The sequence below is a fragment of the Takifugu flavidus genome, chromosome 12, assembly GCF_003711565.1.
Source record: "Takifugu flavidus isolate HTHZ2018 chromosome 12, ASM371156v2, whole genome shotgun sequence".
Classification (NCBI taxonomy): Eukaryota; Metazoa; Chordata; class Actinopteri; order Tetraodontiformes; family Tetraodontidae; genus Takifugu; species Takifugu flavidus.
This window is the reverse complement of record NC_079531.1, coordinates 11,467,038-11,486,911: the sequence shown is the minus strand read 5'-3', so window position 1 is coordinate 11,486,911 and position 19,874 is coordinate 11,467,038. Positions and strand designations below refer to the sequence as shown.

Sequence of the window (19,874 nt, the reverse complement as noted above, 5' to 3'; positions counted from 1 at the left end):
TAGTTGCAAGTAGAAAGGGAGCAAATAGTCTTATAGCTTTGACAATTTTATTCTGTGTATGAAACAAACTTTCATAATTCAAGAAAGTCATTGCATGGTATGGAATATCATATAGGTTTATATTTAATATATAACATTAGGATGGTGCAGTTTTTAGCACTGTTAAAGCACAGCAAGAAGGATCCGGGTTCTCTCTGGGTCCTCTAGCCTCCTCCCACAGTCCACAGACATCTGAGGAGGTGAACTGGCTACTGTACACTGACCTCAGGTGTGAATGAGAGTCTGAGGGGTTGTTGAGCTCCGTATGTTGGCTCTACGACAAACAGCTGGCAGAAATTTTTTTTTTGGGGGGGGGGGGTTATGGTCACAAAAGTTCAACAACAAATGATCTATAACAGATGTGGCAATACCTGATGAATTTGGCTCCTTTGTCATTCTAAATAAGGCATAAACTGTTTCATGAATTTCAACGTTCTGATAATTCTAAAAATATTTCAACATAAATATTGGCAAATTAAAAAGACACATAAGGAAATAGGTATGAAACAACAAGGCCACGCTGAAAACGCTGATATTCCTCCTCTTTAGTGGCAGCGTTTACATTTTCAACCCTAGTTTCGGTTTTCTTCTGTCCATAAAAGGATCTCGATGATCAGGCAACGCTTCATTTTAATCTCCACCAACACCCCCAGAAGAATCAGCAGCTTGTCTTTGGTTCATTAGACATTAGACCCGATGATTTCTCTTTTTGAGCCCAGTCTTTCAAATCTAGAAAGGAAACAGACTATTAGCGGTGTTTTTTAAAATCTCACAATTCCTTTATAATTCTGTAATCTTATTCGTTTGTTTCTTATCTTCTTGACCAGAATAAACTCTAAGTACTGAATGAATACTGATTTGATCTGGTTTCAGCCTTTTTGAAGAGGTGTAACACCGATGGGAGCAGAGACTGGAAGGTTCAATATCGTTCACCTTGCAGCTCCTCACCATATCACGAGTTAAAGCAAAGACTAATTATCCTCATATTCAACAGTTCCTAAAATAACACTGTCGGCATCAACTGCTTTTTTTGTTTTATTTCATCAGTTCAGTTTAGTAGTAATAAAGTAGTAATGTAAAAGTCATTTGGGGGGATCATAAACCATAGGGACTGTTGGCATATCAAAAAACTGGGATGAATGATGACAACATGAGCTCTTGAATATAGTGAATGTATGAAAATGAGTAATGTGCTAAAACAAAATCTACATAATCATTTGCATATAGTGTGTATTTTACACTCAGCCCTTTGATCAGACTTAATATCTGTCGAAACACGTGAACATAATTCACTCACAGAGGTGCACCGTGTTGCTGAGGCGCGAGTATCCTCTGTCCAGGTTATCACTGAGGTCAATGTAGCAGAAAAACTTCAGTTCTTGAGGATACTGGGAGTCAGACAGGTTCAGAACAAGAGGGATAATCCGATTGAACATTGCTCCCTCCGCCAAAGCCTGGTGCATTATGTAGTGACACCAGGCATCCTTCAGGAAGTTGGGGGTGATGAGCAGAACCCATATGTGGCTGTCCTGTACAGCCTGGCACAGCTCTGTGGAGATGGCCGCTCCTGGACACTCGTCCCTCTCTTGTAGGAAGCACCTGAAGCTACGCGGTGGAGCCTCCAGGAAGGACACCAGCCGTGCAGCCTCTTCAGAGTCACTGTCCACTGAGCTGTGGCACACGAACACATCATACTTTCTGGCACAGCTCAAAGCTGAGCCCACAACAGCCTGAGGCACGGTTGGTGTCCATGAAGACGACAAAGGACAGAAGGATGATGAACCTGAAGATTGCTTGGCTTCTTTTCCTACGTGTTGGTCATGGGCTGAGAAAGATACTCTGAAATTCAGGATTTTCTGGAACCACCCTAGAACATTCAAAAAGGTTTTGCTAACTAAAGAGCTGAAATTTACCTGATAAAACATCAACACTTTCAACTTATGCAGAACTTGCGTTTTTAATTTGATAACTTTTGTTATAGTGTAACTTCAATTATATTCCAACATCCACAATTACTGACTCATGTTTAAGTTTATTGGAGTTTTTATGAGTAGCAGATAAAAGTAACAAATCAGGGAGGTTTGTATGAAATCCATATCTTACCATACATGTTGTTCTCATCATGCCTGATTAATCCCTCTGTCAGATTTGAGAGTCCTATTAATTTATAGCTCTTTCTCTGTCTCATTCAATATTTCACACGCTGACTGAAGAAAATAAGAGGAAGATTCAAGTAGCAGAAGTTGACAATGTGGCAATTCTTTTGACTGCAAATGACATCACCAGATGAAAATTAGGAAGTCTTTAACTTCTGAAAGTTATGCGGTTATGGCGGAAGTTACATGCAAAATGCTTCAATTTCACGCTTCACGCGGTGCGTTCCAGTTAACCCTTTGACAAAAGTGCATGTTTAAGGGAGTTGGTAAGACATAGGTCAGCATGAAAAAATAGACACTAAAAATAGAAAATAAATGAGCATGATGTCTTCATTTATTTAAACAAATACAATCATTTAAATTCACTTATCAATCAATGGTTGTAGTGTACAACACTACATAGGTTAATGATTCCAATGACTGATATTCTTCAACGTTCTTGGCTGCACCCACATGTGACTGTTGAAAGTGCCACGTAAAGAAGAAAACAGAAATGAATCTTTGACCCAGAGACGACATTGTCACTGTTCTGCAATTGACTCATGTGAAAGAGAATCTGACAGAATCTGTGATCTGACTAAACCATTTTAATTTTGATCACAAGTTTAGTTTAATTGTTTACTTAGGGTTCAATTTATTTGCCTGTGTGTAAAACACTGAAAACTGAAACCCTGGAAATATTTAAGACTTCTTGATCACTATAAACTTAAAAAACAACATCTATAGCTATTGCTATAAAATAGACAATAGACATATACCAAACGCAAGGAAACGATCACACCAGTCTATTTTACTCAGCAGAAATTGTAGATTGAGTTTTTTTGGATGCAAACCACCCATATTTTCCATTTCATTAATCAGATATTAAAACGCGCTATATGTTGTATTCGAAGAAATTGGTGAATTGTATCCACTGTAACTACTTTATGAAGGCAACTTTATTTTAAGAAAGTTTTCTTTTTTCCTTTGTTAACCCAAAGGTAATAATGATGCCTGATTGCAAAAATAATTTATTTTTTTTTCATAGGTGGAGGAGTGCAAATCATAAATGAATGGGAAAATACGAGTGGGTAATATTACGTCACGGCATAATGGATACGCCCACTTCCTACTTTGCATTCGAGAGGAGGAAAATAACGGAAACTATCGTCACTTCCGGGATCACAGTCTGACGTGTCGAATACGGTGTTGCTTTGCTAGTGGATTTAACTTCGTGGGGGGATTTATTATCTATTTAAGTGTTATCTGGTAAGTTTCAGGAGCAAACTAATGTGTTTTAACAGCGTCATACATAACCAGCTATTAACAGCGGAGCCTCTCTTTTTCCCCGTTTGGCCTTCCTGTTTTAATGCAGGTTCTTGTTGGAAAGATGTTGGATTTCTTCACCATCTTCAGTAAAGGGGGGATAGTGTTGTGGTGTTTTCAGGGAGCCGGTGTCACACAGTCGTTCACCGGACCTGTCAATGCTCTGATTCGTTCTGTGATCCTACAGGTGAGCCATAACAACATAGTAAAACAGCGTGGCAGCTGTCTGTTTGGATTTGCTAAGGCTAATGCTAATGGTTAGCAAACTCTTGAATTATTGCATAACGTTACCGTGCCAAACAAGACACATGGTGTGTACTCATGGTCCTGGCTTATATTTTAAATTTTCGTCGCAAATTTCCTCCTCAGAACGGTACAGAAAGTTATATTTAGCATGTGTGCTGTGTGTTGTCATATTGACATTTATGATTTTTTTTTTGCAGGAGCGAAGTGGCAACAATTCATTTACCCACGATGCCTTGACTCTCAAATATAAGCTCGACAATGAGTTTGAATTGCTTTTTGTGGTTAGTTTATTCATTTACAATAAAATTTCTAATCAAAACGTTCAGGAAAAACTTACCATTTGCATGGCATATGGTATTGCGTAAGTATTACTGGCGCAAAATAACAATGCAACTTACATTAATCTTTTTTAGGTGGGTTTTCAAAAGATCCTGACACTGACGTATGTGGACAAGTTAATAGATGACATTCAGCTCCACTTCAGGGATCGTTATAAGAATGAGCTGGTGCAAAAGGGGGCATTAAAGTTCCTAAACCACAGCTTTCAGTTTGAGAATGACTTCATTAAGCTTCTTAGGTAAAAAAGGAGAACACTTATTGCCGTACTGCATGTTCTATGTAAAGTGTATTCTTATATGTGTTAAATTTTTTATCTCTTTTGATTTTTTGAAACCCAAAGAGAGGCGGAGTACAGCAGCAAAGCTCGTAGCCCTGCCCATATGAGGACCTTTAAGGAGTCGGAGAAATCACAAAAAACTGTAAAGTCAATGATTGAGACGAAGGGCGGCGACAAGGGAAAGGACCAGGGAGGCAAAAAGAATAAAAATACCAAAAAGGAAGGTGAATATGGCTGAATTTGGCTGCTGTAAAGACATTAGCATCATGCTATTGAATCGCTCCTTGTGAACATGAAACGTTTTGCATCTTCTGCAGCTGAGCTTGAAAAAGCTGAGCAACACAAAAGCTCATTTTCTGTTCAGAAGACGGTTGAGAACGGAAACCAGGGTCTCACTTCTGAGGAGATCATGCAGAAGAATCGGGAGAAATTCTTTAGCAAGCGCATGGTGACGACCGCTGTTAAACCCAGGTTCAGTAAAAAATCAATTCTTTCTTCAAAAGAAATTCTGACCTTGACGTTTTAGCATCCATTGCTATTTTAACTCTCTAATTAATTATTTTAATCAGAGAAATCACCAGCACCAAATATGTTGCCGAAGGATGTTGTTTTATTTGACTTCCAACTGCAATTCTTTTCTCTTGGCTTATTTATGATTCCTTCATTCTGGTATTCGGCTTCCAGTAAATCCCCAAAGCCCCAGAAGCCTCGGGGAAAGAAAATGCGAGTTTGGGCCATCGGTGGTACCAGCGCCGAAAATCTGGATTACAGTGAAAGGAATGGGGATGGTTCTGCCAACGATGGAGACCAAGAGGCCCAGAGTGATCCGGTAGGTCCTGTTAAACTTGTTAGAATGAACAGGAGAAGGGAATCTAGGTTTTAATCGAAATAAAATGTTCTTTAATCATAATAAAATGTTCTTTGTGTGCTTCAGAGCATGCAGTTGAGCTCCATGGAGGGTGACCTGTTGTCTGTGGACTATGACTCCAGTGAGGAGGAGGAGATGGACGAGGAGCGAGTGGTTGTCAGTGAAACGAGCAAGCCAAAGTAAAAACCGCTCCATTTTATTTACACGCGACACATTTTCCCTCTGCACTCTGAAGCAACCTTCTTTGTTCTTTTTCAGCTCTAAAAAGAGCGGTGGTTTCGGTGGCATGTTTGGGATGCTGAAGGGCCTCGTGGGCTCCAAGAACCTGACCCGTGAGGACATGGAGTCAGTACTGGAAAAAATGAAGGACCACCTAATTGGTATGACGGAAAATCAACCCACTGCCGTCCAGAAACAGCAGTAGATTTTGGTATCAATAACCGTCTTGTCGTTCCTCAGCCAAGAATGTAGCAGCTGATATATCCGCCCAGCTCTGCGACTCCGTAGCCAAAAAACTGGAGGGCAAAGTTATGGGCACATTCACCAGTGAGTAGACATTCGGAGCCCATCTCCTCTTATTGCGTAACCCAGTCCTGGTGCAGTCTCTGCTTGTGCCGCACCACAACTAACGACACAAGCGTGTGTTTGCAGCTGTGGCCTCGACAGTGAAGCAGGCCCTGCAGGACTCGCTGGTGCACATCCTGCAGCCGAAGCGGAGGGTGGATATCCTCAGAGATGTGATGGAGGCTCAAAGCCAGCGACGGCCCTTTGTCATCACCTTTTGTGGTGTGAACGGGGTGGGCAAATCTACCAACCTGGCCAAGGTGAGGAAGCTGCTGGGCTCCGCTGCGCTAAATCCTCTTTTGTGTTTAGAAACCCGGATTCTGAAAATGTCAGTTCATTTTTAGCCTTTGCCTTTATTCTATAGCTAGAATGGCACGTGGGTGGATCAGCATGAGCTAAACATTTAGGTTCCCGTTAACCCAGACTTACAGAAGTTAACACTACCAGTGAAATCTAACATTAATTAGACAAAGATATAAAAATATTCTTTTTTTAAGTAATGAAACGTGGCATTAGACTTCAAATAAAAGTCAACGGGCCATTTGTGGAAAAAGACTCGCTACACATGTCTGTATGAGATAAAAGTGTGAATAAATATCTAAATGTTGCAGTATTTTAAATACAGATTTATTGATGGCAGTTTATCCAACCGTCTTGGACAGTGAATTCACAGTTTGTTCATTTATTCAGATTGTTTAGCGTGTTTGTTTAGCACAAAACTGCCCCACAGTCCCCGATGGAATGCTATTTTTGTAATTCAATATGTATGTTCCAGGTGTTAATAGTAAGTAGACGGTTAAGTTTCAGTATGTCTCAAAATGAACCTTTACTAAACTGTGCCTTAATGTTGCTGCAGATCTCTTTCTGGCTGATAGAGAACGGCTTTACCGTGCTGATCGCAGCCTGTGACACGTTTCGTGCCGGAGCGGTGGAGCAGCTTCGCACTCATCAGCGACGCCTGAACTCGTTACACCCTCCAGAGAGGCACGGGGGGCGGCCTATGGTCCAGCTCTATGAGAAGGGCTATGGGAAGGATGCTGCCGGAATCGCCATGGAGGCGATAGCTTACGGTATGTTGAATGCGGTCTCCTTGAGGTCGATGCAGGGTTGGCAGATGTGATTCCTTCTTAAACGGCGAGCTTGTTGAGTTCAGCAGCATGTGTTTTAAGCTCTTACTGGGCCTCCTAATGCCTCCTCTCGCTCCTCCCTTCTAGCCCGTAACCAGGCATTTGACGTGGTGCTGGTGGACACTGCGGGGCGAATGCAGGATAATGCCCCTTTAATGACGGCACTGGCCAAACTGATTGCAGTAAACATGCCCGACCTGGTTCTGTTTGTCGGTGAAGCTCTTGTGGGAAATGAAGCCGTGGACCAGCTGGTAAGATCACACACACTGGATGTTGCTTCTTGGGGCAGTTTAGCACCAGAACCACTTTGAACAGAGTTTGTTTCCTCCGATTGTCAAATTTAAATAAGTGTAAATTAGACGAAGCAGAGAACCAGTGGTAGACGGGGAGAAGAGCTTTGTTGTTTTTATCATTCTTTTCCCAAAGAATTTACATTAATTTACATTAATCTGAGATTCAAGCTCAGCATAAAAATTATGACAATGAAAAAGGGTAATGAAATAAATTCATTTACTCTAACCTACCAGCAGAGGGCAGTAATACCTCTCATGAGCATGACGGTGATGGGGCACCTGCCAAACTCAAGGAGCCATCATTTGATGAGGCCTGCGAGTGTTTAATTGGTCTTAGAAATCTGTGTTAAAATAGGTCTATGCTGCTTAAGGCTTGCATTGACCATAAAGGCGATAATGGTACCTGGGAAGTGATAACATCACACCACTACGTAGAAGTGTATCGTGCGGTGATTGAAATTGAGATTGAAATATCTACAAATGATCCCAAAGTATCCAGGAAGAGAAAGATTGATGCCAATGGAAGGCAGTTTTAAGAAAGGTGGGAAGGCGAGTACATGTTTGTGCTTCAAGGAGAAAAAACATTTTGACGCCAAACATGGAGCCAAGTAAGCCAAAGTTAGCCTTCAAGAAAAACGACAAATTGTCAAAGAATTCAAAGTCAAGCTGCGATCGTGAAATGATGCGGCGGTGAAAGAAGAAAACACCCACGCTTCAGTCTTTTTCTGAGGGTGTTTTTTTCGAAGCAGTGCATGTTGAAGATGTGTGAGCAGGTCTGCTCTGACCAGATAACTTTTAAAAATGTTAGCTTGAACTTAAATAAGTCATAAATACAGAAAGTTATTTAGCATGGAAGTCACGGAGTAGTTACCTTTATCTACGCTGTAGAGGGAGTTTGTACCTGGAAAAGCTGGAGCTAAATATGCTAAACATGTTCCTTGTCCTCAGGTGAAGTTCAACCAGGCTCTTGCAGACCACTCCATGTCGGACAGGCCCCGCCTTATTGACGGGATCGTTCTCACAAAGTTTGACACGATTGACGACAAGGTACCGTAACGGTTTCTCTCCTCCTCCACACCCCATGTAGGGCATCTGTCGGTTGATTCGCCCGCTGCGCTCTTGTCTCCCTCGCAGGTCGGCGCTGCCATCTCGATGACGTACATCACAGGTCAGCCGATTGTGTTTGTGGGTACAGGGCAGACCTACAACGACCTGCGCAACCTTAACGCCCGCGCGGTAGTCAGCGCCCTGATGAAGGCTTAAGTGGCTGCATGTTCTGCTGCATATTAGTCGTCCCCACAGTGGCGCCAACAGTACTTTAGCTGCCATGAGATGTCCCCAGCTGCTGCTGATTTGAAGATGTCCTGCTGTCTCTACATCACATCGAAACGAAGAACTCATGTCATGCACAGGATTGTCCTTGTTACAGTAAACGCCAGAGTTCTGCATCACCACCACACTGCATCATTTTTGACTTTGGGGCCTATACTGGAAAAGATATACCTCAAATAGCAGTTGATCACGCCACATCTGACCAATTGGACCTCTGTCGTAGTGAGATGAGTCTGCTGTTTACACACTAAAGACTAGATAATAGCAAAAAAATTCTTCCTCCTACCACTTCCCTTTATTTAAATGAGATCAGGTCATTAAGGATGCAGCTGCCGGTGCCTGAGCAAAGCTTCGTGATCATAGTGCCTGTTCACTGTTAGGCAACAGTCGCCAAGCGTTGTCGTGTCCTTATGGTCTCGAGGAGATATGAAAGAATATTAGCACTTAACAGGTGAGTACCATGTAATCCATTACATCTTCCCGTCGTCTTTAAGAGCTCCTCAGCTGTGCTTTGTCTTTGGAAATAAGTTTATACAAGTTCGAAAAGATGATTTTTAAAGGTTTTTAGTTTTGCAGGCTGTCATAGATTTTACAATCCACCCTCTGTGTGGGCATTTTAGGTTATTTTGGCCTTATTACGCCTCATTTAATCAGATACAGAAAATACATCTTGAGTTCCCTGAAATTTGTACTGTGCAATATGAGTAAATAAAGAGATATGCAGCAAGAGTTAATAAGAAAGATGTTTCTAAATAAAGCTGTGTATGTCATCTCAACCTCTATCATGTCAAGTGAACACACAACGGTACACATAAGATACCAAAAAGTTTATTTTGGGAAACAGGACTTATAAATACAAGAAAGCACAAGCAAGTATTCATACAAAATCTGTCTCAAAAAAACATTTTTTAGCAAAGGAGTGGCGAGGTGGTTGTTACAGGCTGGGAAAGAAAAAAAGTTCTTAGACTCTGAACAATGGCTGCTTCTCAGGGCTCCCGTTTTCATTTCCTCACTAGCAACTGACGGTTTTCTTTAGCGGTTTTCCGTCTTGAGTGACGTCGCAGAGCTCGTTTCAGATCACAGGTTCAGCTTCCCCACTGTCCCTGACCATAAATCAGTTTGGTAACAAATACCACATATTAAAGAATCAGTTTCCACTGCAAGAGTTCCTGTTACGGTATGTTGAATACCGTGGCAGAAACCGCTCCTCTCACTTTCCCTATTGACGTCTGCGACCTCACAAGTCAAAGACAAAAATCATACCAAGGAAGGAGGCGGTAGCAGTGGCTCAGACAAGGATTGGGCCGGCAAGCAGAAGGTTGGGAGTTCAAGACCTGGTGCAGACACCCCAGAGCAATGCCAAGGTACCTTTGAGCAAGGTCCCACACCCACAATTGCACTGCAACTCATCCCGGGATTCAATCCCAACACCCTCCCCATGACCCCAAAAGGGATAGAGCAGTTACAAATAATTTAACCTTATTAATAGATCAGTACTTTATTACAGATCCTTATTAATAGCTCAGTACAGCTGATCACCTAGCAGGGCTTATTTACTCATCTACTGAATCATCTCTCACTGGCACCATGTGAGCCCTGCTCACATCTGTTCCTGTGTCATCAGGAGGGGCCGGGCATCAGCGAAGGAAGCCACGATGCAAATTTAAAAATAAGGAAGCAGCCATTGTGTTTGCATAGCCAAGTAAACCCCTGTGAGTGAGAAGATTTCCATTCCGTCGCGTGCAAATCAAGTTTTCCTACTTCAGTTCGGAGCATGAGGAGGTACAACCTTGACATACCGACCAATCAGTGAACAAAAGCAAACAAATAACAGCATGCACCAGATACTTCTTGCTGGGAAGGAAAAGTGATATCTGGCCTGAGATCTGCTTGTACATTTTAGTGGAAATAAAAACAGTGAACAATGCAGTACGTGTGTGTATAGACACACACATGCCTTTAAAATACTGACAGTGACTTTTAAGACTCACATGACTCCTAAATTGACTGACTGACATTAGACTGGATTACTACTCGCAGACTGATGACGAGGCTGTGGAGGTAAATGAGAAGGTTCAGTAAATAACATATAAGTGATCCCGACTGTGCAAGAAAGACACTCAAAAACAGAAACAGGGACAGTTCAGAAACAAAAGCGCCTGCCATGTGAATGCCATGCATGCTTCCACGTCAGCTGCCTCTTCTTAAAGACTAAGAGCAGATGTTTCCAAAACGAAAAGGTCAGAAAAGAGTCCTGGACAGAGTGTTATTCTAGCCTGAAAACCGTCCCTAGAAAGCAGCGAATGCCTGAAGCCAAAGAGAAACCTTCAGTCCTAACCTTGGAGGAGGCTCTTCTGTACAATATAGCCATTCTGCTGCTCCTCCCCGTTCTGTGAAGGAGACCCTGCAGGAAGAGTTCAAACACAGCATGAGGGCGGGGACTTGCTTTAGAGAATCTGTCGACACTATTTGGGTAAATCCCACAGAAGTAAACAATGTCTCCAATGAGCCGGAAGCCATTTCCGTCATGTTAACAGTAATTCTGAAGAATCTGGAAGAGCCGGTAGAGCTCATCAGTTGTGTTTGAATGTTGCTCAAGGGGGCAGACTGGGTAAAAGCTTTTATTGATAATTGCGCTGAGAGTAGGATCAATGAATTAGGTGCAGAAAACTTCCAACAGACACACAAGCGTCACTGTCTTACCCCAGCTGTTGGTAGACACATCACGGTTGCAGATCTCGTTGGCCAACCTCTCGAAGTACTCGGGGAGGTCGGCGTACTCGTCTCCGTAGGAGATGACTTTGATGCCCTTGTCCAACATGTTGTCACGCAGCTTCTTAAACTCACCCACGTCCTCCCGCCGCACTAGCATGAAGTGCTCCAGGTCTGACTTGTGCTTGACTGCCTCCAGGAACAGAGCCTGGAAGGTTGTGTCATCTACTGTGCGGCCACAGCCAAGAAACACAAACGATTTGGTCTCGTACAGCTTCTGGATCTCACGCTGTTGAGACCAACAGTGACTGAATCTCCGGTGAAACTTTACCGAGTCGCGGATGTCGTACGGCAGAAGTGGAAAACTCACCATCACCTCGGTGTTTCTCAGTACATTTTGGTAGCCAGCAGGGTGCAGTACAATACCGCTGGGGTTGGTGTACACGCCGTGGATGTGCAAAACACTTAACCTCCGCTTCTCCTGAGCCCACTCCAACACCTACACACACACACACACACGCGCGCACACTTTTAACAGTCAAATGCACTCAATCCTGTTCTGACTGGGTACAAACCGCTGAACAGCACTAAGAGGATATTGGCCCTGATGGAAATGAGGCATAAATACCAGGACTGAGAGGCAAAGTGGAGGGTCTCTCAAATGGCTTTTAATAACTGGAGAGATAACGGACATAACTGAATAAAATGAGTGAGACAAACTCCTGTTTGTTCTTTTTTCCTGGGAACCAAGCGCATTCCCCTTCAGTTTAAATCCGAAAGTCAATATTTTTCCATCAATAAAATTCAGCAGCCTGTGAGTAATGACGGGAACTTTAAACTTCCTCCAGCTGCCACCGTAACTCTTTCAGGTCAAAGCATTGGTTACAGTCCAACAAGGAAGGAATCAAATCTATGCAGAAAGGAGCAGCCGATAGCTTTAATGACCTTTGCTCTGACTAAAATAAGCTGACGGGTCATGTTTATGGCAAACGGATCAATACCACAACATTAGTTCAGCCGTGTTTACCTTCTTCTCATCAGTCAGGTCCAAAGACTCCAGTTTGGTGCCCTGATGAGCTGCGTAGATCTCCAACAGGTTGTCAAAGTTAGTGGTGAGTACCAGCGCGCCGCTCTCCATCAGCTGCAGCACCGAGCGCAGGAGATGTTTCCCAGCGTGCTCCATCTTACACTCCAAATCATCAAACACCTCATAAAGGCAGTCCTTGAAGAATGTGGAGCGCACGTTGCCTGTTCTCTGGACAAAAAAAAGAAAAACAAGAATCCTAGAATGACTTTGCTTTGAGTGCAACAACATTTTTATAAAAAAGATCATAAAAGACACAAGCTGGACTGGTGAACTGTCCTCATTTAGGGTATCGGTCCTTAATTAGAATGTTAGGGTCATGGCTGGTTTACAGCATTAGCAAAGGTCAAGTGATGCTAATTTCAAAGCTTTCTGAATACCCAGAATCCTGTAATCTTGTCCAAACAATCAGGAGCCATAGTTCCCCTGAGCAGCTGACTGACACTCTAAAAAAATATGAAAAGGAGCCTCTCCAAAAGCAAATTGCTATAACCACAGATTACAAAGGAACATCTAGACGAGCCCCAAGGAATTCAGAAACAAGTCCAGTGGATCGATGAGGTTGAAATAGCACTCTTTAGCTGCAATGAGCAAAGGTATGTTTGGAGAAGGACACAGAGCTTTATTAAATGAACTGTGACTGAAAAAACCGACCGTGAAGCACAGGGTGGATCCATCATGCTTTGGGGTTGTGTTGCAGCCAAAAGCTTAGGAGTGATTCAAATCAATTCCAACAAGTTCTTAAAGAAATCATAACATCTGCAAAAAAGATGAAGATGAAAAGAAGAGGGCGTCATCAAATGGCTAATCCACCCTGGAAGACCTCATGAGGCTCCAGCTGAAGGTTTAGCCACGGCCTTCCGGAATCTGACACAAGTAGAAGAAGAGGAAGGATAGAGGAAAACCCCTCAGACGAGAACAGAAAGACTCTTTGCTGCTACAAAATGATTTTTCCAGCTGTGAATAACAAAAAAATACAATGATTTTGTTTGAAATGTGAAGGGAATGCATCATCTTTGGAGCTCATGAGGGCCCAAACCTTTCCATGCCACTGTAGATAAAACTGTCTCAAATTTCAAGAAAAAGTGAACATTACAGCTGGATGGGTAAAGCCACAACAAGCAGCCTTTTAATCCAACTGAACTCCTGAGTTCAGTTTTTTACTTGGAACACCACGTGACCTGCCCCAGAGTGCATGGCCTGACTTCAAATACAGGGATGAATTAAGCCCAGTTACAGTTCTGTCTATAAGGTCGGAAATCACAGGCTCTGAGCCTTAAACCTGAAAGGTGTGGGGCTTAATGTGCATTTCTTTTTGCATGCGAAGCTACCCTATAGAGGTCCAGTTTGTTCTGTATAAGAAACCCATCTGATCTTGTCCAAAGCTCTCTAAATAGCAACTCTTAGCCTGAGATTATTAGCTGTGATCACATGGTATAAATCTCTTCTTTAACTGCCCGAGCTGAAAAAGCCAGAGGACAAAGAAAGACCAAGAATAGCAAAGAGCAGGAAAGGAAGACAGTAAACAAGATGATCCTGGCTCTGGGGAATGCTCTGCTGCATCTTTAACAGGCTAAAGGGCAGGTGTCCCAACAGGGAACAATGCTGGAGGGCAGCAAAATCCAACAAGCAACCAGTGTTTTTGAAACATTCAATATGAACTCAGTTTTCAGAGTTCACACAAACGGAATATTTCAATGTCTCAAAGTCTACTCCTTTAAAATCACTGATTTTACAAAAACAGTCACAAGAGAATAGAAAAATAAAACTGAAGAAAATCAGGATTTTAGCGTGCCCAAACTAAAACGCATTAAAAGGTCCTAATGAACACGTCAAGCCGTAGATGGGAAGTCCAACTGCTCCTGCGTGGTCAAACCCAAACTGCTCGAGGTTCCGGTGCTGTTTGCATCCCCCAGCCTGTCATCTGGAATAAGACAGCAGGCAAAAATGCCAAAAATAAAGAAGCTGCCAGATGCAAAACAGGACTTGGAAGGAGATTTAGGAGAAAGAATACCCCTTTCTCAATTGATCTTAAACATTCAACTCACTAGTTAACTTCTTTATAGACTGTTTGTTCTGGGTGCAGTAGGTGAACCAGGAAAAACTGAAGCCTTATTTCCTCCAATAAACCAACGCCCTGTCATGCTGCTTTACTGGAATGATCAAACTGTATGGGAACCTTTCCTATAGTCCCTGTACAGTCCCCAGAAGGACGTTCATGTGATTGCTCAACTCTGTTGCTTCTGAAAAACACAAGTGTCTTACTAAAACTATAAACAACCCCACTGTTCCCATTTGCAGCATGGCGCAGAACCATGAATGAAGGGAGGAACATGAAAATCCAGACTGAAACTATTGTTTCCATTTCCCTTCTGAACAAACAGTCAGCAAAGTTGTCATTAGCCTCATTTTTGCCGGTGTCAGAAGTCTGAGGCAGATTACCCTCAATAGCTGCGGCGGTGCACAGAACACATGGAGACGCTGGTGGAAACTGGGTTAAACTCTCTCAGCACACTTTCACTGGAGTACCAAGCTCGAGACGCTCGTGTCTCTGTTCCTTTAAGAGCTGTGTGACATTTGTTCTCATGACCAGACGTAAGGGACTGTTGAAGATTCCTTCGCTTTGGATCAACTCTACTGTGCCGTTTGCTCCTCGTGTGTTCAGAGAGACAAACTCCGCGCCGAGAACCTGCTGGTCCCACCATTTTCTCCCTCACCGGCACGTCAGAGTCTGCTGTCTCCGAGGAAAAAGGGGGGGCCCGGTCAACGCCTGCACAACTGTGGACTGAGATAAATGCAGTGGATGAGGCCATAAAAGTGCTGTTTGCTTTCTTTGGGACAACAAACCTCAGGGCTGAGACAAAGCAATGTCAAAAGTGCGATGAGACATGACTAACAAAGGAGGCAAATGGTTTTAAAGCTCCCATCTGCCAGACTAGTTCTTTATCTGCAGAAAAAAAGACATCCTGGGACCATTTTGGTGAGAGGGGGGGGCTGCAGCATATTAAAAAACGGTGATGAGGAATAGCTGCTGCTCTGGAGCTAATAAACATACTCAGACCTGCCAAAATCTAATACATGCCAGCCAGTAAGAACCATTACACAGTTGCTTTAAATGCTCTGCGTCTGTGTGAGAGGCAGTAACGCTCATCCAGAACCATCCTTCAAAACCTGAGGCTGGAATTCCAACTCATAATCTCCAGTGGATCCAGCCCTGCAGAGATTAGCGTAAAAAAGCCACCTTGCTTATCAGTCTCACGCAGCACAAGATTGCTAAACTTTAAAGATGGACTATTTGTTGCAGGACAAAGTCAAAGTGTGATTCAAACTCCTTTGCCGCTTTATTGGATTTTTTTTCTTTTTTTCCCCCCCAATCAGGCTCTGAATGTCTCAAACACTGAATAAACAATCTCCGTCTGACTTAAACACCGATTTCACAACAAAGCAGTGACAACTAACACATTCCAGTAACGTGGGGCCCACTGACAAGACATGTTGGTGCAAACACATATGTTGCCTCAGTATGGGAAAAACCATGGAAAACCCCATCCGGAGTCACTAACCTTAACCCTTGTGGCCAAACAATTGTCATGAGTTCCTATATTGGGACTGAAGACTGTGATATTTCCACCTTTTGTAATGGAATTTATAATAAGAGGTAAAATTCTAATATGGTGACGGATCACTTTTAATGGAAAACAGACTGGAAAACTGTCCAGGGTGTTTTGCTGCCTCCTGCTGTGATTGACTTCCTCACCCTCTGACTGTGAGTAGGAATAAGCAGGAAAAAGAAATTACAAAAAAAAGGATGGATGAACTAAAGGAGAACATTCAAAAAATAATCAAATCTGAGTGATAAATATTGTTGAGATATTTCTAACAATATTATACACATAACATTAAGTCTAAGCATTAAATCACTATTGCATGCTTTTAATTTGGAGACAAACACATGTTGAAAACACCAAAGGTGTGTTCAGGTTCATACCTTTAGGATTTTTTTTGTTCTTTAAATAACCAGAATTTTTTAAAAATATATATAACATAAGCTCTGGCTCTGAAAAAGGATGCCACCTCATGATATAAAATCATTCTCTCTCTTATAAGAGTATCCCAAGACCAAACAAAGAGCATCCTCAGTGAGGTCAACACTTTATCTCCAATTGACACATGGACAACCGGAAGGAACAGACCCAACAATCTGCCCGGCATGTTTATACAAGTGGGAGAGCACAAAACCCCTCAAACTTACCGGGGAGAGTTTCTGGATGAGGTCATGGGCCACGTGCACCAAATTCTTATCTTCCTGCATGTGCTTCTGAAACCGCCTGCTCTCCTCCTCCTCCAGCAGGTCAAAATCATTAGCAGCATCCAGCAAAGCCTGGATGAGGCCTTTCCAGGAGCGGAGCGCAGGGACCTGGGGGGCTACGGCAGAGCTGACCCCTGTGCCGATCACCAGCACCAGCTCAGGGGCTCGCTTGGTCTTCAGACTGGGCAGCAGTTTCCTGTGGGGCAGGCAAAGATTGAGTGATGATGCTTCCCAAACGCTTCCGATGGCGCGGCGGCTTCCTAAACACTGCATTTCCAGAGCTGGACGAGAGGACGAGGACATTAGAAACAGTTTGTGTAACTCATTCTGCGCAAGTCGAGGCAAAAGAGGCAGAAACAGAGAAGCTGACGCCCAAACAGAGCCAACGTTCACAGCAGAAGCCTCAGAGGGGAGCAGCTCCAAGCTGAAGTCAGACCTTTACACAACCAATCTGATACCACACTTACAAATTACAGCTTTGGTAGTGCACGTCACCATCTATATGTGTAACACTTTTACCTTCATTTCTGTTCCAGCAGGTCTAAAAATACCGACAAAATGCTCTTATGACTTTTGAAGCTTCTTCTCCAGTGCTGATAACAATGCAGGTCAGCCGGATGTGGATGTATTCTAGGGCCTACCTTCAAACACGGCTCAACATCAAGGGGAACTCGTCAGGGGGAATGAGCCAAGAATCCAAGGGGAAAAAAAGTCTAGTTCATCCTGGGGAGCAATTTCCAAACAACAGATGGTACCACATTCATCTGTACAAACAAGCATAATCACCATGGGCTCGTGCAGCCTTCAGACCCACAGGAAATAGATACGCTGCCTCCAAAGGATGGAGGTTATTTTGTGGAAAACAACCCAATCAAACCTCAGAACAGCAGCACAGATTACAGCTGACATGTGAACATCTGTTTCCATCTAAAAGATGGCCTCCAGTCTGATGAAACATGAATGTCACGGTTGTAAAAAAAAAAAAAAAAGACATGAGTAATGAAGCCCTTTTTGGGGCTTGAGTTAAGTTTTAAAGAAACTGGGAAGACTTACAATTTAGAGAAAGAATCCATGTTGTGGTGGGGATGGAAAATCAATGATGTCAAGAGCAGGAAAACATGGAAAACAACAATTCCCACAGTAATTGTTGCAAGGTGGCATGAAGAGTTAACTGGAGGGTCCATCATGATAGAAGGTGTGTGTGTGTGTGTGTGAGAGAGAGAGAGAGAGGGCAAGGAGGTCTACACACCTGACTCTGTCACAGATCTGTTAGGAGAAATGGGCCACAAATCCAGTATATACTCCAGTAGAAACATTGGACCTATGTTAAGCGGTTTAAATGTAATACTACCAATGTTCTGACCCACTGAGAAAGAAAACAAGTCAAACTAATTCCCTTCAACTGTAACACTGATCTTAACTGACCTAAAATGAACGATGACCTGAAAAATAAAATAATAATTGCATGTAAACATCTGACTTCAGGTGGAAAGGTGAAAGAAGTAGTTAGGCAAAGAAGAAAATATGGATAGATAAAGCAACACTGCAGTGTTAAAAACTTGCAAAGCGCACAAATTGGTCCGTTCCTCATCGGCCTGTCATCAAGGTGCCCAGAAGCTAGTTGACATTGAAATGTACCCATATTGGAAATGAATTTTAGTTTCCAAGGTTTGCTGTACGTATATTAAACATTTAAAAAAGTTAAAGTAGATATCCGAATGTGGCTGTGGAGCAGCTCTTCTGGATTACCTGGGCTTTTTAGCATTGGAGTCTGCATCCTGAGAGTCGGCTGCAGGTCTCTTCTCAGTTTTCACTGAAACAATGGAGGCCATTCAGCTCCTGCAAGAGACACAGGACGGACCATATGCTGCTGTCTCTGATCACTGCTCAGCTAACGACAAGACAAGTGTGGCAACATTTCCAAGCACGGAGACCTGCATCGTGCACGCCGCCACCCTGCGAGGCTTCTCACAATCCAGTGGTTTTATCTATGTTAGAGGTCAAATCCAGGTACAGGCAGGTGTCAGGTGCACATTTTGTAAACAGGAAGTAACTGATCAACTTCCGCACAGAAGCGGCCTCGTCCAATGATATACAGTTAGAAATAAGGAAGGTATATAATGTACAGATGAATTATAGTTGTGGAGCTGAGATCGGGTTTGCTGACATTTGACTTGTTTTTAAAAACAGAGTCATTTCAAACCGTGGGTCAGGTTAGCATGACCGTGCTAACTTTGTTTATGCCACGTTCGATTCTCTACAGGAACCGAAGCTACTTAATAAAAAGCTACCATGCATCACCATTGTGGTAATAAACGCGAGAGTACGCCACAAATTTATGTTGATAAAACCATGTTATGTACTTACCTGAATGGGTGTCCGGTAAGTCTCAGGTTGTAGTGTTAAATTCAAACTTTACTCGAATTAATTAATGAATATCACTAACGCAACCCTCGTTGTTAGCTCTATGACAACCGACTTGAGAGGGTTTCTTGGTGACAAACTACTGCATCATTTTCTTTCGCTGATATTGAAATCAAAACAGTTGCTTTGAGCTAAATTAGCAATCTTCGAAGTTCAGCGCACCGAACAAGCTGCGTCTTACTTGTTCATCTTCATCTACGCTGAATGGAAACGGTATGTGCGTCGTCTTTAGCCAATATTATAAAGCTCAGCGCCAGCTCCCCCGGAGGACCGTTATATAGCACTTTCCTGTCAGCCCACCCAGACCCTCTCCGGCATGTTTAGCCGAGTGTGTTGAAGTTTAGTGGATCTGTTCAAGTCACCGTCAGTGCTCATGTTCAGCCGGCGCTCTGGTGATGCGTTCACGGCTGCTCGTAAAATAGAATGATACCACACGAGTTGACGTTCAGATTATGTATCGCAGTAATTACGAAAGATTATTTTTAAATTAATAACTAGCATTTACCAAGAAAAGATTTTTTACTCCATTAATTATCAATAAATGGTTATTTTTTATTTACATTTCACACCCGGAATGAAAACGTACTTGAAGTAGGGAAAGCATCAATACGTGTGACGTTGAACTAATTATATAGGAGACGTAAATGCACAATGACGTGGACAAGCTCTTGATTATAGGTTCAATGTTTCAGGCAGAGACCGGGGGATGGAAGATTTAGATCTTTCAACCGGCACTAGCAAAATTTCGGTGTCTTTTACTGAGAGAGTGCGGTGATAGCAAAGTGACCCGTTCTTTCCC

General features: G+C 42.8%; 3 protein-coding genes across 4 annotated transcripts; 1 reads left to right on the top strand and 2 right to left on the bottom strand.

Annotated features, from left to right (window-relative positions):
• Window positions 1–30: 30 nt before the first annotated feature.
• tirap (toll-interleukin 1 receptor (TIR) domain containing adaptor protein) lies at window positions 31–2,346 on the bottom strand. Its single transcript, XM_057049815.1, has 3 exons — window positions 2,143–2,346; window positions 1,337–1,906; window positions 31–768 (listed from the first exon to the last, which is right to left on the bottom strand). Exons 1-3 carry the CDS (start codon window positions 2,225–2,227, stop codon window positions 698–700), a joined length of 726 nt encoding a protein of 241 aa, XP_056905795.1. The 5' UTR covers window positions 2,228–2,346; the 3' UTR covers window positions 31–697.
• A 959-nt stretch (window positions 2,347–3,305) lies between these two features.
• On the top strand, window positions 3,306–9,287 carry srpra (SRP receptor subunit alpha). The gene is made up of 15 exons (XM_057049200.1): window positions 3,306–3,443; window positions 3,550–3,687; window positions 3,944–4,027; window positions 4,160–4,323; window positions 4,426–4,586; window positions 4,680–4,833; window positions 5,047–5,191; window positions 5,297–5,409; window positions 5,489–5,610; window positions 5,690–5,776; window positions 5,882–6,054; window positions 6,651–6,864; window positions 7,009–7,172; window positions 8,163–8,261; window positions 8,349–9,287. The coding sequence occupies exons 2-15, from the start codon at window positions 3,565–3,567 to the stop codon at window positions 8,475–8,477; spliced, it is 1,932 nt and encodes a 643-aa protein (XP_056905180.1). The 5' UTR covers window positions 3,306–3,443; window positions 3,550–3,564; the 3' UTR covers window positions 8,478–9,287.
• Window positions 9,288–9,358: 71 nt separating this feature from the next.
• On the bottom strand, window positions 9,359–19,481 carry fam118b (family with sequence similarity 118 member B). 2 transcript variants are annotated; one of them, XM_057049203.1, is made up of 8 exons: window positions 19,257–19,481; window positions 18,401–18,490; window positions 16,595–16,847; window positions 12,286–12,513; window positions 11,629–11,757; window positions 11,250–11,547; window positions 10,885–10,950; window positions 9,359–10,599 (listed from the first exon to the last, which is right to left on the bottom strand). In XM_057049203.1, the coding sequence occupies exons 2-8, from the start codon at window positions 18,481–18,483 to the stop codon at window positions 10,577–10,579; spliced, it is 1,080 nt and encodes a 359-aa protein (XP_056905183.1). In that variant the 5' UTR covers window positions 18,484–18,490; window positions 19,257–19,481; the 3' UTR covers window positions 9,359–10,576. The 2 variants fall into 2 exon arrangements, with proteins under 2 accessions (XP_056905183.1, XP_056905182.1); XM_057049202.1 differs by having other exon boundaries at window positions 19,019–19,480.
• Between the last annotated feature and the right edge of the window lie 393 nt (window positions 19,482–19,874).

Bases quoted from the DNA above. Each gene is read 5' to 3' on its own strand.
- tirap (XM_057049815.1), bottom strand. From the start codon at position 2,227: ATGAGACAGAGAAAGAGCTATAAATTAATAGGACTCTCAAATCTGACA. The intron at 1,907-2,142 runs GTAAGATATGGA...TGAATGTTCTAG, and splicing joins TGATGAGAACAACATGTATG to GGTGGTTCCAGAAAATCCTG. The intron at 769-1,336 runs GTGAGTGAATTA...TTTCCTTTCTAG, and splicing joins CAGCAACACGGTGCACCTCT to ATTTGAAAGACTGGGCTCAA.
- srpra (XM_057049200.1), top strand. From the start codon at position 3,565: ATGTTGGATTTCTTCACCATCTTCAGTAAAGGGGGGATAGTGTTGTGG. The intron at 4,324-4,425 runs GTAAAAAAGGAG...TGAAACCCAAAG, and splicing joins GACTTCATTAAGCTTCTTAG to AGAGGCGGAGTACAGCAGCA. The intron at 5,192-5,296 runs GTAGGTCCTGTT...TGTGTGCTTCAG, and splicing joins AAGAGGCCCAGAGTGATCCG to AGCATGCAGTTGAGCTCCAT.
- fam118b (XM_057049203.1), bottom strand. From the start codon at position 18,483: ATGGCCTCCATTGTTTCAGTGAAAACTGAGAAGAGACCTGCAGCCGAC. The intron at 12,514-16,594 runs GTAAGTTTGAGG...TTTTTTGTCCAG, and splicing joins TCATCCAGAAACTCTCCCCG to AGAACAGGCAACGTGCGCTC. The intron at 11,548-11,628 runs GTGAGTTTTCCA...TGGTCTCAACAG, and splicing joins TGAGAAACACCGAGGTGATG to CGTGAGATCCAGAAGCTGTA.